We start from the raw sequence: 26775 nt of genomic DNA on the forward strand, positions 1-26775 counted from the left end.
ACTGAATTTTCATAGCCTTGGCATCTGGTCTGCCCCCTTTTCTGAATAGTGCTTTGTAGGTCAAAGCTGAATGTTTCTTGCTCTACCCTGCTCACTGTTCTGAACCTCTCACCTTGTTTCTTTTTAAAATTGAGGTCCAGTTGAATGGCCATTATCTTGACTCTATATTGGAAACAGACTATCCTGCTTTGCACGGAAAAGTAAAAAAAAGCACAAATTATACAAGCAGCAAATCAGAAATTGTCTCATTCTCAGCCCTGTAAGGCAAATCGTACACAGCTAGAAGAAAACACTTCTTGTTGCAGCTTTTTATGAAACCTGGCAGGTGGCGCTTTAAATTACACAAGCAGGTAGCCAGTGCCTTGCTCCAAGGCTGATAGAAGAGGACTAGTCATTGCCGGTATTTTGAAAAGTTGAGAGCTATTTGGCTGGTACAGGCATGTTTTAATTTTCTCCAATCTTCATTGGTCCTACTGAAGCCTCTGCTTCCTACTGGGGTTGTTTTATGTATAGCTGGGAAGAGAAAGGCATCCACTGTTTGCTTTCGCCACTGGAATCAGTGGTTTGGAAGTGGGTTAACAAGAATCTCAGGATTTGCATGTAGTCATGGCAATTCTTTAAGTACTCATTAGCTAAAACAATTCTGCAGGCAACTACAACCTTGCAGCAAAGGTTTGTAGTACAGGTAGTCCTCGCTTAACAACCACAATAGGGACCGGAAATTGGTTGTTAAGCGGAGCAGTCGTTACGTGAATCATGTGGTTTCCCCATTGATTTTGCTTGCTGGAAGTTGGCTCGGAAGGTTGTAAATGATGATCATGTGACCCTGGGACGCTGCAACTGTTGAAAGTGCAAGTTAGTTGCCAAGTGCCCAGATCGCAATCACATGACTGCGGGGGTGTTGGGATGGTTGTAACTTCAGGCACCGGTTGTCACTTTTTTTAGCACCGTTGTAACTTTGAATAGTCACTAAACTAATGGTTGATAAGCGAGGACTACCTGTATTTGTGTTGTGCTTTCAGCTCAACAAATAACCCAATACAGTTTGGGCTAGTTTAAGAAAGCCCAAACTCCATCTGGTATAATTTATGAAATTTTTAAGCATTTGCATGATCACTCATTTTACATAATTCACTCTGGTTTTGGCTATCCACAGGGAAAAATCTGTATCAGTATCAGTTATCAAATGCAAATTGATAAAATGCAAAGGTCCCTCCTCTCACCAGTGCAGCCTTTGCTCACAAGGTTTCAAATACATCTGCTTCTTTTAGGTGGTTTATAGGAAATTTAACTGTGTGCCCAGCACTCCCACTTTTGCAGAATGGCTACAATTGAAAGTTGCATCAGCTGGACTTAAACAAGGGAGCTTGGGGGGTTTCACTTTGCCTAGACACAATATCAGGATTTCTGCTCTCCTTTGGATGTGGCATCTTGAGGGATTGTCTTGTTCCACAAGCAGAGAGAAGGTCATTTGGAGGTTCACAGGCAACATACAGGGGCCAGCACACAACCTGCTTACCAAAGGACAGTCCCCTGGCTTTGACACAAAGGGTTCCTTTACTTGCCAACCTCCTTTGAATCAAACTCCTGATGACTTCGTGGCCAGGGCCATGCACTTTTCTTGACAACACTACAACTGTGGTTTGCATTGCCTCCTTCCCCTTCTCCTCCCCAACCCCAGAAAAACAAAAATATCATTTGTGATGACAGTGCTGAACATTGATGCTTTTTAAAATTAATTTTTGGCCACGTGTTCAAATCCTTTATGGAACTGCTGAGTGAGACTGTGAAGAAATGCTCACCTTTGCTCATCTGCCCTCAAATGCATGGCCTCGCTCCACTGCCTTGAACCAAACGGCATGTGTGACATTTTGTGGGGAAGGAAGAGGATGCTTTCCCCTCTGCTGCCTCTTCAATGGCAAATGGGTCAAGGCCCCTGTACCAATTACACTTCAGATAAAGCCTTTTTCTTTGTCAAGACATTGAAAACAAATCATGAGGGTGCCAGCTCTGGAGAAGCAGGAAGTAGCATGGCAGAGAAATGCAATGGAACCAGTTTCTTTCAGGGACTCAAGTATCTCCACTGGGGTTCTTCCAGTAACTCCTGTAAATTTACTCAGTTTACTGAGTACTCAATTTACTGAGTACAATAAACTCAATTTACTGGAGTTACTGGAAGGATCCCAGTGGAGATACTTGAGTCCCTGAAAGAAACTGGCTCCAATGAAAGGCACCCACAGATCAAGTAGGCTGTATATACATATGTTGCCTTAGAAAGAATTAGACCTTTGGTCCATCTAGGTTGACCTATCCAATCTGATATCCTGCAGGAATTCAGGGAGTCATGCTTGCATCGTAACTGGAGGACAACAGGATGACAGAAAGCAATGCTGCTTGCAATATCTTAACCAAGAGGCCTTTCCTAGTCTAGTGACTTGAAGTCCTTCAGATTGGAGATACTACCAGGGACTAAACCCAAATTCTGTATGTAAACGAATGCAATATTTTGAGGGGGAATCCTGTTACAGTAGTGTGCAGGGAAACCTGCCCATAAAATGAGAAGGATGCAGCCATTTTGCTCCATTTATAGCCTGGTACAAAATTCTAGCTCCAGTACTGGAAATTACAAATTGCATCCTAGGCAAAACAGTGAAAGCCTGACATAGCGTGATTTTAGAATATTGACTCAAATTTGACTTTTTGAATAGCCTACAGCAGTTCCTCCTCATTAAGATAAATCCACCTTGATTCTGGCAAGCTGTTTAATATGCTGTTTGCTTTAAGTTGATTTATTTATGAGCCCCTCCACTGGATTTTAAATACATTTTAATGACTCTATGGTTTGATACGGCATGGTGGTCTTAAGCTTTTGTGAACCACAGTGGTGCATACATATTAGAGTGGTGGGATACAGATGTCAATATAAATAAAAAACCTGTATGTAATTGGCATGAGCAATTTTACTTTGTAGAAGGGATGATTCTTCTTCTCTTGTGTATCTGCAAATGAGAGCGTAAACTTTATCTGTAATGCCAGATATACTCTGAGAGTATCAGGTAAACAACTCAAGGTCAGGCTAATATTGCAGATACTAAAATGGCAAGTTTAATCTTGTACAAGAGGCAATTGTCACTTAACATTAGGCTAAAACGAAAGAAAGCCCCATGCTATTTGTTAAAAATAGCTACAGCTGATATAAAGCAGTCTATGTTGTAGACATAACACCATAGACCTGAAATCCTGAATGTTTCCAGGGCTGTTATTCATTTGCAAATGATAATCAAGAAATGGGATGGTCAAGTTTTTTTTTTTTTTTGCTAGAAGGGCCAACAAAATTCATGGCATGGATTTGAACGTGATACTCAAGAGGAACGCCTCTTTGATATCAAGTGATCTGAATGAACCTTGTTTTGGCAGCTCAAACAATGCTTGTAGTAGGGCCATGGCATTTCCATTCTGCTCTGGCCTTAATGTGCACAGAAAAACCTCGGGTGTTCCTCTCTAAATTGGTCAGTCCAGTCTTTTCACCATATAGGGCCCTTCTAGCCCATAGCCAATCTTCCTGTAGTAATCTCTGGTACCCACACCTGCAAGGAAAAACAAAAAGACAAATCAGTTAAGAAACCAACTACAAAGAAGAATATGCAAATAGCCAGTCTTACTGAAAGATGCTTTGAAACGCATATTCCAAATTACCCCTTTTACATCCTTATTATCAGCAGCAATGCATTAAGTTTACTTTGAAACAATGCAGCACCTGTATGTCTTGCTTGCGACCACTTGCGCATGACACCAAATAAATTTTCTTCATCTTGCCTCGTACCTCCGTCCTCAGCTTACTCATTCCCAGTTCCCATGTTACAGAGACCCTCTTTTTCTAGAGTAGCATGTTCTTCTATTTATACCAGGGATGGGAAACCTTGCAGCCCTTGGGCTAATTTCATTCAGTTTGGGGGCTAATTTTCAAAAATCTTATGCAAGCTCAAATTACTGGTAAGAGCATGGTCTGTCCTTTATCGGCAGAGATGTTATAAAGAGGAGAAAGCAGGCATCAGAGAGGCCACCTGCCCCACCCACTTCTAGCAGATTAGCCAAGGGAATGTGGTTCTCGAGGGATGGGTTGCCCACCTCTGACTTAGACCAATCCTCCACTTCAGCTGCAGAGCTTCTGACTTACTCTGTGACTACTCTTTCCACACGATTAGCTAAAATGTTCACAACTATTTTGTGACATCTGCTACATAATAATAGGTATTGCTGACAGTAAAGCGATGTTTTTGTTTGTATTTATGATTATTAATCCTAAGGCATCTTTTTCAGAGGCAGAACTATAACCCAGAGCATATGGTTTACTCAAATGTATCTTGTGGAGACAGAGAGAGGCCATTAACATATCTCCTTCTATTTTGCTGCTGGAAAACACAGTTCTTAATCAGTGATTCAGTGAGTGGTTGGAGGTGCAGAATGGAAACAAGGAAATAGACGTGTGTGAGCTATGATTTTCCTGCAAGATGGCTGCCCTAAATGTCCCCCCCCCTTTTTTTAATAATGTATGGGCTTTATGAAAATCATATCCTTCTTTATATTAGGTTCTTGCCAATCCAGAAGATCAAGTACTAAAATCCTAGATGAAATATACGTAAGATATAAGATTTAGAAGTTTTGAAGCCATACTTTCTTAAATAAGAAAGATGAACGTTTAATCACATCACTTTTACTCCTGACTGATATGTAAGATAACTACATACATACATAACCTGGAACAATATACAGAAACTCTTATTTGCTTACTTGCAAAGGAAAAAATGATGGGGCAATATACTTTTGGTAGACCAGGAACTATTTTATCAGATTGAAATATTATGCTGAGAAATGGGAAATGAAATACAGACAGTACAGATAAGCACCTTATTAATACTGACATTTACAAAACAATTGCTGGCCATCAGCAGACATTAACACATGGAATATGCCAGTCCTATATGGACGCAGAAAGGTATTTCTAACAGATGATGGTATATGTAACACTGGAAGATGGGGAAGTGAGCAAATCCTCTATGTTCTGGGTGATATTATACTGTCCCATAATAACATTGCCACAAACTCTTCCTGTAGAAAAGATCAAGCTGGTATCTAGCTCTTTTGCAATTTCTGGTTCCTGGCTCTTGTTCTCTCTGTTACAAGTTTGTGGTTGCCTCTGGTGAGCGGCTGTTTCTGGCAGTGGCTGGCACTCATAACTAAGCCCAGGGATCCCACCCACTGGCTTTGAAGAGGCAAATGATACAATTTGGGATGGGCTGTCCATCACTTGCGATACTTTGGAATGGTTTTAAATGGGACTTGCAAGTGGCAATAAACAAAACACTATCATTTTCTCTTCAAAGCTGGTCCTGTAATCAATTATTCCCAGATATCTCCCCCCTTTTTTCTTCAGTTTGTTGAGTGAGCATTGTTTGAAACATAGCTGATGTAAATTCTTAAGTCAGTATTAGCAATCTGATGCTTTCTAAATATTTTGGACCATAGCTCCAATGAGCCTCACCCAACCTGGCCAAAAAGTTGGGGTGTGTATGATCAGGACAAAACTATTTTTTTTTAATCAAATGCAATTAGGAGCATCCATGGAGGGGGTTGAAATTGTCAAGAAGGCAGCTGCAACCACATGATAAAAGTCTTGCCTCTTTATGTGCATTTCATACATGATTCACATAAAGGGAGGGAGGGTTCTGATAACAGCTGCCATCTTGACTTTGTTCACCTCCACTGCAGATGCCCCTGAATGCAATTACATTTTATTTAAATTAAACACAGTTCATACACTCCCCTGTAATGGGTACAAGAAATGACCTTGAGGAAGAGCTGCTAGCAAGACAACAGTCAGGTAGAAGAAACCCGAGTCTGTGGCAGAATTGTAACTTGAGAAAGCACCTCAGATGAGCCCCTTCCTCGTTCTCATGAAGATAGAGGGAGGGAGAGAGGGAGGGAGGGGGGAAGCACATTCAGACTTGCAAGATTCTGTTACTATATTGTTGTTTAGTCGTTAAGTCGTGTCCGACTCTTTGTGACCCCATGAACCATATTGCGCCAGGCCTTCCTGTCCTTCACTGCCTCCCTGAGTTTGCTCAGTTTCATGCTCATTGCTTCAGTGATGCTATCTAACCATCTCATCCTCTGCCATCCTCTTCTCCTTTTGCCTTCAATCTTTCCCAGCATCAGGGTCTTCTCCAAAGAGATCTCTCTTCGCATTAGGTGACCAAAGTATCTGAGCTTGAGCTTCATTATCGATCCTTCCAATGAGCAATCAGGGTTGATTTCCTTTAAGATTGACTGGTTTGACCTCCTAGCAGTCCAGGGGACTCTCAAGAGTCTTCTCCAGCACCACAGTTCAAAGGCATCAGTTCTTCGGTGCTCAGCCTTCTTTATGGTCCAGCTCTCACAGCCATACATTACTACTGGATCTGTTACTATAACCTTATATTAAAAGTAGTATTAACCTACATGACTTTGGTTTCCTAGTCTGGTCTACCTTGAAGGGTTGACATCTCCATGGATTTAGTATTTTTCCCCTTCTCACACATTACATGTTATTGGTGGTTACTTTTAGAAAGGCTCTGGCAAACTACATCCCAGGCTTTTGGGTGGGTATTTACTGGTATTTATAAAGTTGAAAATGAAGTTCATACAACTAAACAGCCTGTGAATGCTAGAAATAATAATACTGTCTAGAGCTACATGCTTTGTGGATTTTGGGGCAGCAGGCAAAATATGCCTAAGGAGAATCTGTGCAGATTTAATACTGTATAGCATTCAAAGTTCATTCATTAGGTTGCACAGAGATACTTCTGTATCTTTGAGGAGAATCTGAGAACAAGAGATCACTTATGATGAAAAGCTGCCCTTTAGCCTCCTGTAGATTCAACGTTTTCATGAGTTCCTCCTTTGCTACCCCCTTTAATTATGTTAGTGTTTTCTCTTAGGCTGAGTGGCATCATGTGCTCAGTGGCATCATGGGCAGGATGGCTAAGACTAAGTGGTAATTAATGCTTAAGAGTGATAGCAGAAGCAATCCTGTGTTACAACCATCTGGAGGAGTTTGTTACTACTGCTGGTGCACAGTTTGTCTGCAGGAAGTATTACTGGAAGATCAAGTTATTACTGTAATTAATAACTTCAGAGGAAAAAGGCTCCAGGTCACTATAGGATTGTATCCTATGCGGAAGGGGAGCTCCAGTTAAATGCCTATTTAGTTTAGAGCTAGGGAGATTCACGATATTGGATGGAGAATTCAAGCTATTCCTCTTGTGACTGAGAAAGGTGGTAGTCCATGCATTCTTTGTTCTGCAGTGAGGCTAACTGTGTAGAGTATAGCCCGTTATCTTTTGGAGAATTTGGGCCATGGAAGACTGAGTCATCATGCTGGGTTCTGAAACAAAGGTTTCTTTCTTTTCTTGATATTTAGTTTTCTAATCCGGCTTTGTTACCTTTGTTTTGGAGAGAGGAGAAGCAGTCGCCACCAAGCTACTAACATCATTACTGAGTGCTGAAGAGCCCCAGCCCCTCATAAGTCTCAAGCATAGGAGTCACAAAGGTAAGTGGGTTCTGTGACACTATTTTCTCAACTAGAGGTTTTGAAACACAGTTGTTCTTTGTAAAGAACATCTCTTCCTTTGTACCTTAATCAAGTCCTGTAAATCTCAAAATCTTAGATATGCCCCACTATGGGAAGGAATAGTAAATTTTTGTAAGCACCCCATGGAGAATCAGAATACAAGGAAGAAACAGTAACCATGGTGCACAGCCCTGCAAGTTGAGTTCTACATGGTGTGAAGAGGCCTGAATTCCTTGACAGTTAGCAGATCTTCATCTAACATTGTTCTTTCAACTTAGCACCCAAAGAGCTTTAAAGGGACTCAGATAAAAAAAAACAATATTATGGCTGGATTTTAAAATGCTGGCTAGTTAATATAGCAGCCCCGAATGCCTTCCCCAATAACTTCTTTGAAGTGATAAGTGCTGGGCTTGAACAGCTAGGTCTAGGGGCAGCTTGAGAACTGAAATCTGCAGCAAAGAGGCAACTGCAGAGAAGGTCCTTATTCTTGTAGATGACCTCTCTTCATCTGAGAAGGCAGATCCAGTCTGGTGGAACAACTTCCTTGGGGTTTACCAGACTGCACTGTAACCTGAGGTGTAACTAAATTTTCATATTTGTTGCTTACTTTGGGAGGGGGAAGAGAACTTTCTGAATGGCTTGATTGCATCAATTCATCCTGAATGCATATAAGGACACCTTCTCCTTTTCTGCAATAGGAAATGTTTCCACACTCTTGTCACCTGTGTTAATATTCTGTAATCCAGGAATGGAAGAATCAACTTTGCCTTTTTTTATTAGAACTTCAAGATCCATCAACAACAGCCCACAGCAAAGAAATATACGCTCTGACATCAGAGATTTGTTTTGAATACCAGAACTCTCAGGCCACAAAAATCCATTCTGGGTTATTTTAAGTTTTCTTCATTTCAGCAGAGGAGAAAAAAATAGCTATTTGTGGCTGTTGGAGTGAAATATTGGGAGTAAAAAATCCCTATTCCATTACAAATCTCCCAGAAATATACTAGTTATTCAAATCTACTTTTTGGTGAACTGGTTCATTAAAAGCTTGCCTTCTTCGTTACAGTGCCTGCCCTTTGGAACATCATATCCCCTGAGATTATTTTGGCCTTGGCCCTGTTGGTATTTTGTAACTCCTTGAAGACCTGGATGTTCCCTTGGTCCTGGGGTCTGGAGATTGGGTGAACCCATCAATGTGACTCTTCTTCACATGACTGTGGTTGTAGGGATCAGATTAGTTTATCTTCAGAAGCCGTTTTGCTATTGTTGTAGTTGTTTCTTGTTTTTGCTTTTGTTGTATTCGTTGGTTGTAATCCTATATAATTTAATTGCTATATTTGCACAATTGCAAAATGGGCTGTTACCTAAATCAGATACAGTGGTACCTTGGGATACGAACGCCTCTACTAACGAACATTTCAGGTTACGAGCAGCTTCGGCAGGGAAAATTTACCTCGGGTTACGAACTCGCCTCGACTTACGAACCGGATCCACGGCCATTTTCCCTGCTGCCACGCGGTCGCGGCTTCCTGTGGGCGAGGTCGCGGTAGCTTGTGGTGAGGCTTGTGGTGTGTTTTGCGGTGTTTTGCGAAGGTTTTTGGTGTGCGTGTTAGCATGGCTTCAAAGAAAATGCAGAGCAGGCTTGGTGGGAGTAAGGCTCTGAAGAGAAAATTGCCTCGGGTTGCGACCAACTCGGGATACGTCCAGAGTCACGGAACGGATTAAGTTCGTATCCCGAGGTACCACTGTAGTTAGCTAGATAGCTAGATAGAAGGAAGAAAATTGTAGATGTAGATGCACATAAGAAGCCCCTGCATATATGCTTGAAGCTTTGTTCTTTATCACTTCAGCCTATAAAGTGCTCAATCATCAGAATCACATTCTCCAATCGAGGCTATAACATTAAAATTAGACAGATAGGCAGTGAGTAACTCCAAGTCACCTACTGAACAATGTGATGAATGAACCATTTTTATCCAGGTTTCTCATTTCTAAAGCACTGCATCACTGTAGCCCATTGAAAATTATCCTTTGCATATGATTTTAATAATGGACTCATTCATTCATATAGTACTTAAATTCCTCTCTCCTTTATTGTAAATGTCTCTATCTCTAACCAGAACCATGTTGAGACTTGATGGTTTTTATTAAGGATAAGAAACTTTCCTATCACTTTTAGGACCCACAAACACATATATATAATCAATAAAAGATACTGCTCAGTTCCTAAGCCTAAAACGAGGAAAGCCCAAATGCCACCTATAAGTGTGTTGTCCTATCCCCCCCACAACCCATGCTGATGGGGACTGGCCATCATCAAGGTTATGTGAAGATGTTTAGATGCATTTGTCCTCCAAAAACATATCTGTAACAAAAAGGCAACCCCTAGTTCAAATTAAGCCCTATCATGGAAAGACAATTTTTAAAGTTTTATTGTATTTTTCAATGGATAAAAAAGCATTGTAGCCACAAATTACAGATACAAATATAAGTGTGCACAAGTTTTTTTTTTTAATGGTTTTTGCTTTTGTAAGCACTGACTCCCACAGAGGATTTTTTTTTTTTTTTTTGGGTACAGCTGGGGATGAGGCAGAGCTGAAGTGCCATTAATGAAATATTGCCATCTCTGCAGGAGCTCAATGAGATATAATCACTCCATCTGGAAGGTCCGTGATGGTTCTGAGTCTAATTTTAATGGCACAAAGAGAAACCTACAGTCCAAGGGAGCTGGAATCTGCATTCACAAGGATGGAATCGACAGATTTATCTACCACCAAATATTATTGTCAGAACATTAATCATTAGGTTCAATCATAATGAAGTAGAACATTCAAGCACAGTTTATTATTTCAAAATCTATACCATGACATTTTCGTCATTAGCTCCTCCTGGTGTTGTATTGAGCTCATGTGAATTTTTCTGCCTCTGAAGAATAATAATAATAAATGCTAATAAAGAATGATTACACTTAGTATTTTTCTTCAAGTTTGTTGTAAAGCTTAGTATCTTCTCTGGCTTTACAAACTTCACCTTTGGCATCTGTTGTATCAACTATAAGTCAGCCTTCACTCTTCTTATGTGCAAATCAAAACTTGAATTGTCTATGGAATATTCCAAAATCTCAAGGAATGGTTTTTCCACAAGATTTTGGAAGTGCAGGGCTGGAGACTGCCTGAATAGGCTAAGATGAATACTAAAACTCCCTGATGGATGGAGAATTAATGGAGACCATAGCTCAGCAGTCAACCACCAGGTTTGCATACAGAAAGTCTTATATTTATTCGCTGACCTCTTCAATTAAAAAAGGATCAGATGAATATAAAGAGTCCTGATGAGTCAAACTAAAAGTTCATCTAATGCAGCATTTTCTTACCCAGCTGGCCAATCAATACTGTTGGGAAGTCTACAAGATGACAACAGCACCCTCCCATCCACAATTATTAATGGCCAATATACAAACAAGAAGTGATTACAAGAAGTATTATATATCCATTATGACTAGTACCTGTGATAGCCTTATTATTCATGAGTTTTTCTAATCTCCTTTAAAACCATGCAAAGTTGTGGCATCTTCTGGCAATGAGTTCCTTAAGTTAACTATGTGCTATGCAAATTGCTTAGTTTTATCTGTCCTGAGTCTCCCATCCTTAGTTTCTTTTGATGCCTCCAAATAAACAAGAAAAGTCTTTCTCCTCACCAGCTGAGATAGTGAAAAACCACTCTGAGTCTAAGCCAACGATTTTGTGCTAGATGGAGAAACAACAAGCAACTTCCCTCGCAGATCCTGCAGGGAAGGTGTAATAACCCAGTGACAGATTATCAATCTGGTAGGCTACCAGATAATCCCAATGTATATCTATGGAATGAAAATGGAGGAAGACACTTTCCTGACTTAAATGAAGCTGTGCTTCTTTCTTTCAGAGACTAGTATGAATGAATGTTCCCCTGGCTTTTTTTTTTTTTTAAGGATTTTCTACATTCATGAGTGAGAAAGAAAGCTGAGCTCTCCGTCCTGCCAAAGCCCACTTTGTCTTTTGCTTCTTAAAGGGTACTGAAGGGCCAGCCAGCTTGGATCTCATCCATTCCCAGAAACGCCCCTCCTCTCCACTACAGGCTCTTCAGCAGCCGTGCGCGCTCAGGCATGCAACATTTCTGGCCTGTGTCCATGTTAATTTTCTACTTGATGGCACACAAATCGAAATCTGGTCTGGGGGAAAGCTGATCAACTCACTACATGGTAATTAATTCACAGCACAGACAGGCAGTACTGCAAGGTGTCACTGCCCTCTCCTCCCCTCCCCAATACCATTCTGCAGCAGAGGTAAGATGTCATCATAATGTAGGTGGTGTAAAATTTGGGTATTTTTGCCCCACCCACAAGTATACACACACAACAAAAACATACTTCTTCCAAACAGAGCTGGCCTTGAGTTCCCTACAAGGGCATGAAGGTGTTTACAAAATGGTTGAAAATCTCAAGCCCCCCCAAGAGGAAGTGCATCTAAACTTCCTTTCAATGATAGAGGTGGAGCAGACAGCAGAACAGTGCTTGATAACAGGAAACCTGGGCTGGCCATTTTGTTTTATTATGCAGTTCTGTACATTTGAGCTCTGAAGGCCCGATAAACACTATGAGGAATGTTATCCTTAATCTTTTCAAGAAGACTGAGCTTTGGTGGAAGTAGAGTTGGGAAATAAATTAGGTGAGCAAGGAGACAGGAAAAAATGAGGATGCTCCTACAAACTTCCCCCCCTCCACCCCAGTTCACTTGCTAGAGGGAATCTACTTCCAGATAAAAAGTCAATAAAAACAGTTTAAGATTCTGGAAATGGACTCCAGACTCCCAGATATTATTTAGCTATTTATGGAACAAATAGAAAACTGCTCTCCCAGTAGAAAGGTGTGCTAATCCAACTCAAACTTGCCTTTTCCTGTCAGTTTATGTAACATTTCTGAGGCGTTCTCTACAGCTAAAACAAAGGAATTATATATTTGAGCAGCACTGATCTTGATCATCATCTCTTGATTTCCCATGAAAAGTCAGAAACTGTCATTTTAAACACAGAGACATGTAGAAACAGAAATGAAGAATGTGGGTCAAAACACTGTGGAGTTCCAATGGGGCTACCCCCAAAGGTCAAAAATAAAGCAATTCCCTCTGCCATGTTGGTACATTACTCACTCTTGGAAGAGCATGCAACACTTTCACAATAAGTAAGTTGTTCCTTTTATGTTTGGCTCTTGGAGACAACTGCTGAGGAAGGAGAGGGAAAAAGGGACAGAAGGGGGAGGAATTGCTTTTCTGTTGCTAAGGACATGCAGCCCACCTTTGCAAGTGAGAACAATAGAGGACTGATTGGCCAAACATGAAAGGTTGAATGAGCATTTAGACTGTAAAATTGAAAAAAAAAAAGAACTTTAGAAAATTGTTTAAATTGAGTCAGGGCTGCTCAGTAAGCAGCCTGCTGCCCCAACAGCTTTCTCCTGTTCCTTCCTACCATTACAGTCTACCAATGCTGCTGCTGCTGCCCAGGGTGCTGATTAATGGCCCAAGAACTAGTTTGTGTCATGTGTATGTGTGTACGCAGTGTATGTGAGAGAAGGTTGTTTGTAAAAGTTCTGGAAGAACAGCAGTAACAGCTTTTGCCAACCTGATGCTCTCCAGATAGGCTGGGATCACAATTTTAAGAGTTTCTGGTCAAACGTATTCGCCATTCTGGCTGGAGATTCTGTGAACTATGCTCATGGTGTAACTGGACAGCACCTGATTAAGAAAGGCTAGTCTATATGAAAAACTATGAGGAGCTGATACAATTGAACCTATCTCTAAGCCCTTCCCACTCCTGGTATCCTTCAGATGTAGTCTAGCATTCTGTTTCCCAAAGGGACCAACCAGAAGTCTTAGAAAGCCTACAAAGGAACTCCCAAAACACCTTTCCTGTTGATGCTCCCAAGCAGCTGTCCTTTGCTTGTATGTTCTCTCAGAATATGGAGGCCACACATCACCATCACAGAGAGGTTACTTGGGGCCTTACACTCTCTCAGCTCAACCCCTCTCACAGAACTGTTCTTGTGGGGATAAAGCTAGGGGAGACCACCAATATGCCACCTTCACCTCTCAGAAAAAGATAGGATATAAAGGTAATAAATCAAAGTCGTCTTCTCTGAACTTGACTATTTTTTCAAAGATATTCAAGTTAATAATATTCAGTGCATCTATATTAGCAGAGAGTTCCACAGTTACTTGCTGTGCAAAGAAATAATTCTGTCCTGAATGTCTTGCCCATCAGTTCATTGGATGGGCCCAAAATTCTATTATTGTATTTTATATTACTGTATGACAGGAAGAAAAAGCCTTTTCTCCAGCCATTATAAGCCTCCATGTTTCAGATGTCTTATAAAATCTCATATTTTTATTTCAGCTTTCATCACCCATTAACTCCCCTAATATTTTTAATCAGTTGCCTTTTTAATGATTACTGCTAACTGCTTCAGAATTGCTGCTGATGAAAAGGGATATATAAATACTTTTAATGAATAAATGTTGAGAAGGCTGGAATATCATTTTAGGCTCTATGGACATATCTGCAGCTACTGAAACTGCATGAAGATGATTTCAGTAGGAACCACCTCCAGGAAACTGTTGCTGTATCTGTGAAAGGCCCAATTCATACCCTGTCAGATTCCACATGAAGGCAGAGTCAGGGTGATATAGCAGTTAAGGAGTTGGACTAGAAGGGGGAAGGGTCAGATTCTAGTTCACCGTCAGAGCCCCATGGTGTCCTGAAGATCAATAACCTCTCAGGCTCCCCCCCCATGTGACAAAGAATGCTTGCAAAGAAGAGGGCTTGTTCTGTTTTCTAATGGAAAACACTAGTTTCCTGTCAGATCACCTTAATCCAGCTTCAGCCTTGTGCTGAGATGGTGGCCCCATTGTGAAGACATGTCCTCAACAAATGGTTAGCAGGTTGTAGTGACCTCAGGGCAAAGAAAGCGTGTGTATGAGCCCTATTTTCCAGGCATAGTTGGATATGGGAGGAATCCAAGAAACGAGAGAATAAGATCAACCTGAGAAGCTAAAAGTACATTGTAATTGTGTATTATTGTATTACCTGCTGCCAGTTGTTTTCAACATTCCATTAAACATAAGTTTATATCAGGGTGTTTAGCTTCTTTGAATGTAATGTTCCAACCTCATAAAACAGGCTAGATCTTTTTCCCAAATGAATTAGTACAGCCTAAATACCCTCCTGTCCCTATCAACCGCGCAACATCTTCTAAACACCAATCTTTAGAAGTAGCATCTGTGGACCCATTAAACAGAAGCTGCTCCAAGAAAACAATAACTCTAGTTGGTAGCAAATAAATTCAGCCTTTGTAAAGCTGACATGCAGGCATGAAACCAGGCAGGTTACCATTGTCATTTGGGGTAGATAAAAAGGAAGGCAGCCCTCTTAAATGCCAGCAATTAAATGTGGGGAACAGCAAACCTACATCCAAAGGCCACATCCTTCTCCACCACCACTCTTACAAAACACTGGTCAACACTGGACAGAGAAAGCTGCACTTTAGGTCCACAGCCATCCAAAAAATATACACATGGAAGGGAATCAAAGCACACTGACTTGCTCAATTTATTCTAAGCACACATTTTTCTTAGCACAGAATGTTAAGAACCCAAACTGCAGCTGCATGACAGGTGGCCCTGACAGCAGCTAGATTTCATCAGTGACTGCCAGAAGCTTCCACTGGAGTGCCTGTTCTTAGCTATCTTCTGATTTGATTCATTTCAAGCTGTTAGTGAGGTGACAGGACCATAATGTACTCAGTTCCTTCATGGCAGGATCCCTTAAGATCTTGTCTGCTTCATGTCCCTCTCCTCCCCCTGCTCTCTGATAATCCTGCCTGGGAGGACTGAGGAAACTTTAGAGAGGTTTCTTGCCATCTCCAGTGGTAAGAGTTTGGGTGGGTGTCCTCTGAAATAGGAATGGGGGTTTAAGATAACATTGTTAAGGGCCTTATCTTGCAATAATTTAGGATGGACATATGGTCCAGTGGGGGAAACTATGGGATGCATGAGGATGAGCTTGATGTTGGATTGGGATAGGAAAATTGCTTAGACGAGAGAGAGGCAAAGAAGGAGGAAGAAGTCATTTACCAGCCCAGAATGTTTGTCTCTTCTCCCTTTCTCTGGGGGAGCTTCCCTGAAAGATACACAAAAGAACCATTCTCCTTTATCTGGATAGGCAAGTGACTGCCAGGAAAGAGTACTAAATTGGTACAGAATGAAGTTTTAAACAGTTAATGCATTTTTCAGCTGGCTTGTCAATTTTAATTTGGTTTTTCTGTGTGTGCAAAATGTAGATATGCAATGGCCTGTCAGAAAAGCTTACTGTCTTGATGAGGGGTGGGTGTGGGTGGGAGAAGCATCAGAAGAAGCCTCTTTAAAGTGTGCTTTGATTTCTGTTAGATTTGCTATTACTGAGCAGGCTACTTTAACGAATAGCAGAGAAGTGCGGTGCTCACATGAGGTCCAAAGCATTTCTTCTAAATCATTTATTAAGCGTGATGAATAGGAAAACATTCTACTTTACTATTAAATAGTAAAAAGGAATGCACTAACACAGAACTAAAAAGGAGGAGAGAACCATGCATCTCCTATCTGTTGCAAGATCAGAAAAGTTATCCATCCAGTAATATCGGTAAGCTTAACAGAAATCAAAACACACTGTTAGAGATGTAAAAGTCAAATAGTATGGCTGTGCATTCTTTCAAAATTATTTGGAAGAAATGTGGGCTGAGAATTCTGGGGGCTGCAGTCCCAGTGCACCTGGACAACCTCATGTTGGGGAAGGGATTTAGTAGGATCTCAAGGCAGATATGACCAAAGATGTGTCTTGTTTCATTCATCCTTCCTGTCCTAAACACAAGAATAAATATTCCTCCTTTCCATTAATGGGATCTCATTTGGAGTAATTTGGCTTAATTTTAGACGTACAAATCAAACCAAATATTAACCTGTTAGAATTTCAAAAAGAAACATATAAGCGATGTAGCATTGGTCAAAATATACATGAAAAAGCTTAGAGGAGCTTGGTAAGTTTATCTAAAACAAGAAAAAAATGATGATGATGAATTGGGTATAAGTGTTTCCCACAGAGTGAAAGAGAGACATGAAAAAATACCCATATAAATACAGCCTGGATAAAAAGTCATGGCTTAAAGCAGCAGACAATTTTATGCAAATATTTAGAAAAGCTTTCTGGTCAGGGACACTGGCCATTGCTGCTGAAATGTGAATATGGTTCAAGCCAGGTGGAACTGAAAGAAGATATTCTTCTTAGGACTTACCAAAGTTCTCTATAAATCATACCATTTGGCCCAATAGGTTACAGCCTGCATCTTGATATGCCTAGTTATCTTGGTGAAGAGGTCAGAAATGAAGTCTCTGGCTTATTCTGGGTAGGCCCACTAAGCATGCAGAAAGTAACAGTCGGGTCCTGTGGATCTGCTCCTTTCCCTGCCATTTCAAATGGCTTTTATCAACTACAGAGTTTCTGCCTGGTGTTTCACCTTTTAATGTTTACTTCCAGCTATAAAAAGTACAATTTGGCTTTTGGTGTTTTTTCCCCCCTTTATTCCTTTATCAAGGCTGACTTTTGTGAAAAGGAGAGATGGAAATCTACCGTGGGTTGTATTTGCTTTAGGGCATGGGTCAGATACATGCGATGCTGGAGACCATAAGGTCCCCCAAGAAACTTCTTCAAAAGGATATGGCTTTAAATAGGGGGAAGCTCCCATTTCTAGAAATACAGTACGTCCTGCCTCCTCCATGAAATTCATTAATTTGGCAAAAACAATGAAGATTTGTTTGAAAGACCAGAAACCTTATATGGATTTTTTGTTGAAAATAGAAAAGATTGAATTGATGATTTCAGGATTCGGGGAGTAAAAAAGAGATGAGGAGGATGGGGAAAAGATTAAGATGATAATTACTCCTATCTTTGTTTGCTTTATATACTTTTACTAAATTGAGTGTGTGTGTGTGTGGGGGGGAGAGAGAGAGAGAGAGAGAGAGACTGAGATTCATCAATCTTGCAGTAAGAATGATTCCCAACTGAGAGAAAGTCTATATCTCCTAAAGTATGTCTAACTTTCTAAAGACTGCATGGAGGCTTCTACCACAGTATCAGCTCATGCATTTCATGCTGCTTCAAAATGTGCTCTTAAACTCTCTTCAAGTGCTTCCTCTTTTCTGCTTCTTTATAATGAAAAGGAGAATAATCAACCAAAAATCAGCATCTCTTTGGATATCTGAAACAATCTGAGGGAGACTGAGAGTGTGACAAAGAGAAAGTGAGAGAAATTGCTAAAGTAAGTTCAAATGGCCCAACTTGAAATCAACTAAACATCTTTGGTAACAATTTATGCACAATTACCTATCAGTGTCATAGGTAAGTATCTGGTCTTCCTGAAAAGGCCAGGCTGGAGAGCTTGTGGCCCTTCAGATATTGAGCTATAGCCTCCAGCACCCATCAGTTCTTGGTGAAGCTGCTGGGGACTGTAGCTTAATAGCATCTTGGGAGATCCCTAAATTTCCCACCCCAATTCTATGAAATCAAGAATTTGGCTTGAAAATACATGTTGTAACAGCTTTCTCTCTGACTAAGAGCCTCGCATTGCCAGATATATGGTTCCCTCCTTTCTTCCCAATTCAAAACACCTCTGTCTCTACTGTGTTCTTGCCATGCTTCCCAAAATGAGTCCAGTAAAGTTGCTGCACTCACATTAGGGCTGTGGCTGTTGGAAGCAGCTGTGGAGGAAGTACAGAGGTAAAGGTGGGGCAGGAAAGGCAAAGGAAAAACTAGGTTTTTCTCCTTCCCAGCAAGACTCTGTACCTGTTGGAGAGGAAAAAAACTAAGCAGCAGAGGCGACCGATTGGAATAACAATCCCACGGATTAATTTACAGGAAGTTGCTATTCCTACTTGACGCTAAAAAGAAAACAGACAAACACATAAGTAAGTAAAAACCTTTGGATGGTATTATTTATTTAAATTTACTGGACGTCCAACTCCAGTAGACTCCAGTGGTTGCTGGGGAAGCTTTGTTCTCTCTAGCACCAAAGCAGAAATGGCCACAGAGGTACAAAATCACAAGACGGGATGGGAGGAGATATATCTGCAGCAGGTCAGTTATAACAGAGCTGTTCCAAGCTTGACATATTTCCAAAATACTTAAGACAGTCTATTTCATGCTGTATCTAGGGTGTTTTGTGAAATTTTGCATTCCAAAACATTTTGAGAGAAAACTTTTTGCACATTCCTGTCTAACTCCATCTCATAGCCAGGCCAATTCTTTTTAGATGGGAACCCTGCCACTCCATTGACTAGATGAATTCTGCTGTTTTAAAGGGCAATTTTTATATGGGAGTCAAGATTTTGACTGTTCTACTTATGAATGCTTACAAGGGTTTTGGAAAAAATGCAACCTTCCTCCCCAAAATTAACAAAGCAAGGTGAGCCCTCTGACAGTAATTTTTGACTATGGTGGCATACCAATATGTTAAATCAATCAATCATCATTAATGCACAAATCAATCTTGTTGCATTTTTATCTATAAAACCTGCAGGAAGAAAAATCTTAACACTGTATTTCAAGGGTAACAGCTGGAAAGCATCTGCTTTTTTAACATGTTTTAATAGTTTTAGGGTCAAACTCTGAGTCTTGACAGAATAAATTACTATAATCCTGAGAGGATTTCATGCTTGTTTCATACAAGGCTGAAGTAATACTCTAAAAAACAAATTCACTTAATATAATGCAAAATACCAATTGAGAATGGCCTTCCCAAAGGGAATAGTGACCCAGAATTGCTGAAACTAGCAACACTGTATCAGCATAAGAATGAGCCTTTTTGCTATTTTTTTTTAAATTCTGAGAGAACAGCTATCTAATTTTGATTCATTTAGACAGGCATCAGCTAAGAGTCCCTTTTTATTTTCTGGCTCCAGCTGGTGCACCAGTAGCCCTATCTTGAGCAGGAGGACCTGGCAACCATAACTCGTGCCTTCATCTCCACCAGGACAGATTACTGCATCGCACCCTACAGAAGGCTACCTTTGAAACCTACTCAGAAACTGTAGCTGATGCGGAATGTAGCCACTTGCATGCTGATGGGTGAAAGCTACTGCAATCATGTGACCCCCATAATGTAGGCACTGCATTGGTTACCATTAAGATTACAGGTGCAATTCAAAATGCTGGTGTTGACTGTTAAAGTCCTCAGTGGCTTGGCTCCTTGGTATTTGCAGTTCAAGCAGATCCAACCCATCATGTTTGCTTGTCCCAGTTGGGATTTCTGAGTGTCTCCAACTTATGGGAGGTAAGATTTTGGGATACCCAGGAACATTGTTTTTATGTAGTAGCTCTCATGTTATGGAATGGCCTCCCTCCAAAATTCAGATTGGCCTCAACTTTGGTGTCTTTCAGGAAGGTAGCTAAAACAGAGTTATTTTGCAGGGCCTTTGACAACTCATGCCATCCAGAGTGGATTTCTGCTATCGGGATACATGTTACATATGTTATATTACATGGCTTGTTTTATGTTATATTCTTTTATATTGATGTTGTTTTAATGTATTATTTTCTGTTTTTAAGAGTTGAAATAATTTGATTTGGCCACATCAAAATGGAAATAAATCAATAAATCCTTTCAGTGAAAGAGTAACTCTCATTTCCAGGAAAACAGTGAAAAAAGTGGATAGATGATGATACATGACTACTGTTTTCTCTATTCATGGAGGGTGACTTCAGAAGGGAGAAACTTAAAAGAGCAAGGAAGTGTTCTATTTTTTTGCAGCAACTTCATTCCACTTCTGTCTGCATTTGCAGGAGACAACAGAGCCTTCCTTGAACAACTGAAAACAGCTTTAAACTTAAACTTAGTTTAAACTTAAAAACACTTTACCCAGTTTGCAATACTCTTAATGTAAATAGCAAGATTAGAGTGAACTGCAACAGAAGGGAAACACCCTGCTCTCATTTGACTTTTGCTTTTTAATTGTGCAAGACATGCTCTGTACCGTATGAACTGCCATGAGTAAGGATCAAACTTCTCATCCTCCTTCCTTGATAGATCTCTCTCCTGGGTCATCAGACTCCACTTTTCTCATTTACTGCATTGCAAGAAAGGCCGGTTGCTTGGACAAGGATGGCAATCAGAATTTTAAAAATATCATCCTTCCCTTCCCCAAAGCTAAACTTCTAAAACTTCTGAAACTGAAGAATAACAGGGAAAAGTACTATTGCCTATACTTTTTCGTTCCAGCCTTCTCCTGGCTGTCTTATTCTTTGATGGGTTTAAATTTATTCTGGACTTTTTCCCAAGAGTATTCATTAATAGGCTGAATTTATTAATAGGTGAACAGTGGAATGCACACATAATGGGGACTTCCCTTTCCTCTCCTTCCCTCTGCAACCCTCTCTTCAATTTGACTTTGAAAAGTCCACCACAGTCTTCAGCAGACTGTGACTACTGTGTGTAAATTTATGATCGTATAGGCAGATTGATGTAACTTTCAGTTCAGTGCAGAACTAGAAGTGAATATCAATCTTATTCCTGTGCAAAGTGCAGGAATTCCTCAGAATTATGAAGGTACAGGATATGCTCCCTAGATAGATTTGAACCACAGCACCTCCCTTTAGAAAATAAGCACGCACATCAGGAGTACATCACATGTAGCCAATCAGATATTACTAGACAGCAATTCCCACAATTCTTCCCTACTGGCTATGCTGCCCAGAAATGAAGCTAGTATAGCTGCCCATCCCTGATTTACACAATTTGGAGAAGAACAATATTTGGGGCTGGTTTGTCAACAGCCAGAAATAGACATTATTTCCAGATCACAGTTGGAAAGAATATCAGCTGAGACCACCTGAAAGAGGGAAAGAGCAGCCTCACAACTCTGCCCTAGATACATCATGCAAATTTAAAGGACAGACTATTCACCATTCAAATTCCAGTAACAACATAGTTGGATGTTGTGGTCTGGTCAAAATTTCCACATAGTCAATTGCATGGAACATGTATTAAAGAAGCTGTTGATTCTAGTATATTTGATGACATATTGTTAAGTCCCTTTTCCCTGGAAGTATGAGCATATGTAGAAACAATAAGAAATAACATCTTATCAAACCACAGGTACTCTATGTAAGCATACATTGCTTTCTTTTTAATAGCAAAATGCTCCCTCTGCTTTTCTCCATTTCTTTAGCAATCTTCAGATATTCAGCTGTTCAACACTTTCTCTCCCATTCATCTGTTAACAAAGCATGTCCCCTATGTAGAAACATACTTATATATTTGCTAGTATTACCTGAAATGACAGCTATCTTCCATGAGCCATGCTCTTCCTTGGCAATTCTCTCTGCCTCCTCCATGAGCAGCATCCCAAATCCCTAAGAAAAGGAAATAGTAAAGGGCAGGCAAATGTACGTTTCCAAAATACAGAGATCATATAATTTAGAGATTAGCTGGCCAAACCATTCAATACTTAGAAGGTGGTATAGTATGCTATGAAGAGGCAGATATGATTGAGGAAAAGGAAAAAATTTTTTTTTAACAATTACTCAAATATTTGCTTGTTTCTAAGTAGTGGAAACCAACTAGAAATGCACCAGTTCCTATGGGATAGGCATGTTGATCTGTTACAGCAAAAAACCAAAACAAAACAAAAAACCCAAAGGAGAATGTTGAGACATCCTTTATCAATAAACACATGTACCTCTGAGTTGGTAGGATGGCCACTATGTTGGCTTGCCAGATTGTCTGTAGATTAGAGAACCTACCTTGCATAGAATAATGGGAGCATGATTTGGGTAACACTGAGCACCTGTGGAACACTTGCAAAAATGTACTGAATGGACGATACAACCTTTAGCATTAGCAAATAATGCTGCCTACAGCATGGGTATGACTAAGGCTCATAATCTAGTCTATATTTATCTTACTAAAATTACTAACTGAAAGCCTCATCTGAGCAAAGCCATGATGGATGGCAGAAGGTCAAGATCTATGGGCTGTATGGCAGGGTGAGATGCCCTGATTGGGACAGAATTATGAATTAGTCTGAAAGTTAAAGCTTTTTCCCTACTTGCCAAAACCCTGCAAAGTGCCACATCAACCCTAGAAGCTTCTTTTGAATTAAGATGCCTGAGAGCAGGCATGTCTACCTTTTAGTGAAAGTGTATAAAAGGGATAGGTTTGTAAGGATATAGAGGAGGTTTTGGGACCTTGCTGGCATTGTATTCCAATTGTGTGGATTGGAGGTGGTATATAATCCAGGCAGAGTTGTAGGAAGGATTAGCAACTGACAACCTAGCAGGAGCAGGCAAGATCAGAAGGAGATCTGGTTATGCAGACTGACTGGTGAAAAGGCTGGTATTTGGAAAGGACAGACAGGGAGTCATTGAAGAAACCTTGACTGAAGTGCTGGAATTCCAAGGAGTTTAGGAAAGAGTTATTTTCCTCTCTTTCCTGCCTTCTCTCTAGACTAAAAGCAAGTTCAAGAAGTGAAAGTGCTGAAGCTGTCTAACAGAGTATGCATATCAAAGTTATGATAAGTAACACCTGTGGGGAAGGGCAGGATGGTTAAGAAATCACAAACATCGCAATATAGATATAGATAAATATAAAATTTGTTAAACTATGGCCACTGTATATAATACAAATCAGCACAAATTATTTACCTGAAAAGCAGTGTAATAATAAACATTACTGTAGTTTAGAGAAAAACAGTATGTGTGTATTTCTGTAAGTGTGTGTGTGTGTGTCTGGAAAGTTTCTGTCCCTTTCTCCAACCTTTGACAGGCTCCTGTAGCAATGTTCATGACATATGGAAGACTGCAACTTGAAATTTAAGAGTAGATGAAGAATGTGACTTAACAAATGAAATGAAGAAATAAAAATACACTAAATGCTTGGTTTAACAGACTAATTGGAAGTCTGTTAAAGCCTAATGTCCATTAAATGGGATTTTATGCACGAGTAAAATGTACATAGTGCATGTAAAATGTACACTGGGTATATAAAATTTAGATAATGTATAAGCATTGTCCAGATTGATTTGCAAAGAATGGATTTTGTCTGTTGTTTGGGGTAAAATGCAAACTTAGACTTTGCCTATTACATCCAAAATCCGCTGAACCAAAGTCCATAAAATCAAAGGCTGACTGTGGATACAGTATGTTCTTTGTGGAACTAAGAAAGAAGAAAAAGATATAATAGATCTGAATGAAGGTGGTCCACTCTTGTGAAGTTGAAATAAATGCACAAGGAAATGAAGGTGTTATGAATGAAAGAGCTAAAATCTATGTCAAAAAGTATGAATTGGTATTATCTATTATTTTGTGGCTCCATATGAAAATTGGTATTGAAAACATGTTTTGGTGAATAATGTGATAATGGAAGAACCAAGAATGAGTTTTGGGGAAAAAAAACTAGGCAACGTTTTAAATGAATGCAATCTAAGGGAAAGTATTATTCTGTTAGATGAAATGAATGGATTGGTGGGAACAAGTTGAGTACAGAAAAAGTGACTGAGCCATCTGGAGATACAAGAATGGATGAGAATGGTAATGGTTTGGTGACTGCTTAGAGAAAGACATTATTTCAAATATGTGGTTTAAACATAAAGGAAAAAAGGGTGAAGAGGAAGTAATATAGTAAATGCAGTGAAAATGCTGAAGAACAGTAAGCCTGCAGGTGTAGATGGGGTAACTAGGGAAATGTTAAAATATGGATATGGTTTGGTCATGGAGTGGCTATGCAACTTGTTTAATGTGATTGTGAAGACTTACAACTATGCCTGACAACTGGAAGAATGCCTTTACTCTTCCCACATACACAGGAAAAGATACCAGGACTGAATGCAAAAACTACAGAGAGAGAGTTTGCTATGTGTACTGGGAAAGTGCTTGAGAAAAATCTGACTGAAAGGGTGTAAGAGCTGACAATGAGCAAAACCTGGAAAATGCAGTGTGGCTTTATGCTGAGCAGAGTATGTGGTGACCAGATTTCTGCTCTTTAGTAAGTCACTGAGAAAGTATGGATAGTGTGAAGTCCTTGTAGTTCTCTGATATATTCCTTATACATATTCTCTTCTAAAGTATGAATAGGAGAAAGTTTATTGCAAGCTTATTGGCTTAGAGAAAGCATATAATATGAAAATAAAGTTTAAGGTTAATTGTATTGTCGAAGGCTTTCACGGCCGGCATACGATGGCTGGTGTGGGTCTTCCGGGCTGTGTGGCCGTGTTCTGGAAGTTTTGTTTCCTAACGTTTCGCCAGCACCTGTGACCGGCATCTTCAGAGTGCAGGAGCACAGACAGGAGCCGTTCTCTCTGTGCCCAGGGTGTTGTGACCCTTTTGTGGGTATTTATAGAGATCTGGGGGGGGGGAAGGGGGGATTGGGGGTGTGTGGGGGGGTTGAGTTACTGAGTGGCTGCTTGCTTTGGTGTCAGCATCTGTGTGTATCTTCCTGGGGATTAGGCAGGGTTTTTTCTTCTATTGAATTGTTAACGAGGGGCTGCTGGGGGTGATTAGCAAGTTCATTGTGTGAACTGTTCACATGTCCTGGTGGTTGAGCTGAGTTCGTTGACCTTTTGCAGGCTGTATTTTTCAGGATTGGTAGCCAGGTTTTGTTGATTTTTAGACTCTCCTCTTTTTTATTGAAACTGTGCTGGTGTTTGTGAATCTCAATGGCTTCCCGGTATAGCCTTCCCGGCATAGTGGCTGTTGGTGTTGTCCAGTATCTCTGTGTTTTCAAATAGGATTTTGTGTCCAGTGTGCTTGAGAGCATGTTCAGCTACTGCAGATTTTTCTGGTTGCTGTAGTCTGCAGTGCCTTTCGTGTTCTTTTATCCTGGTATGGATGCTGCGTTTTGTGGTCCCGATGTATACTTGCCCGCAACTGCATGGTATGCGGTATACTCCTGCGGCAGTGAGGGGATCCCTTTTGTCTTTTGCTGATTTTAGCACTTCTTGTACTTTTCTGGTGGGTCTGAAGATTGTTTGGAAATTGTGTTTTTCCATCAGTTTTCCCATGCGGTCTGTGACCCCTTTGATATAGGGCAGAAATACTTTGTTGGTGGGTGGCTGTTTTTCTTCTTCAGTCGCATGTTGCTTTCTTGGTTTGATGGCTCTTTTTATTTCATTTTTGGAGTAGCCATTCGCTTGTAGGACCCAATTAAGGTGGTTAAGTTCAGGGTTTAGGAATTGGGTTTCGCAGATCCGATTGGCACGATCCATGAGGGTTTTGATAATGCCTCTTTTCTGACGTGGGTGGTGGTTGGAGTTTTTGTGTAGGTACCAGTCTGTGTGGGTAGGTTTTCTGTAGACTTTGTATCCTAATTTGAGGTCTGGTTTGCGTATGACCGTGTCTAGAAATGGAAGTTGGCCGTCCACTTCTTTTTCCATGGTGAATTGTATATTGGGGTGGACGCTGTTTAGGTGGTTCAGGAACTTCTCTAGGTCTTCTTCATCCTGACTCCAAATTGCAAAGGTGTCATCCACAAATCCACAATTTAAGGTTAATTGCTGAATATGATGAAATGTATACATGAGAATAAATGGAATGTTTAATGAGTGGTTTGATGTTTGATCAGAGAATAAGACAAAGATATGTGATTTGGTTATTTAATGTATTTATGGACAGGTACATAAATATGTATTTCATGCAAATTATAGCTTTCATGCATGTAGTGACATTAGAAGTATGATGCCAGTGATTGTTAGGCTGAGAATCCTAACAATTTACAAGGAATGTTAGACAGTATCCAACTATGTTGATACATACGTCAAATATTATCTTTTGTTCTTTAATCTTATCACCACTCTCTTTTGGAGGAACTCAACTTCATGAACAAAGCACCAAAAACAAAAATAGTGGAAGCAAGGTTGGTTTGCAAGGATAGAAAGTTGTGGAAAGGTATGAAGAATGGTCTCAGTATAAGCTAGATTCAGTTAAATTTTCTTTTCTTTCTGGTCTTTAGCTTTTTCTATATACAGTGGAACCTTGGGTTACGAATTTAATTCGTTCTGTGACTCTGGTCGCACCCTGAATTGGTCGCAAACCAAAGCAAATTTCCCCATAAGGTTCAATGT

At 40.2% G+C, this 26775-nt stretch overlaps 1 protein-coding gene across 1 annotated transcript in view; it reads right to left on the reverse strand.

Moving 5' to 3' along the window:
• Positions 1-3089: 3089 nt before the first annotated feature.
• ELP3 (elongator acetyltransferase complex subunit 3) overlaps positions 3090-26775 on the reverse strand; it is a 97354-nt gene continuing 73668 nt past the window's right edge. Inside the window, exons 14-15 of the mRNA XM_007435118.4 lie at positions 21991-22072; positions 3090-3587 (exon numbers count right to left, since the gene is read on the reverse strand). Coding sequence (XP_007435180.1) covers positions 3511-3587; positions 21991-22072 — 159 coding nt within the window. The 3' untranslated portion in view covers positions 3090-3510. The remainder of the gene's footprint in view (positions 3588-21990; positions 22073-26775) is intronic.

Source organism: Python bivittatus, unplaced genomic scaffold, assembly GCF_059951505.1.
Source record: "Python bivittatus isolate LINGU-HERP-01145 unplaced genomic scaffold, Pbiv_v1 ctg000690_np1212, whole genome shotgun sequence".
Classification (NCBI taxonomy): Eukaryota; Metazoa; Chordata; class Lepidosauria; order Squamata; family Pythonidae; genus Python; species Python bivittatus.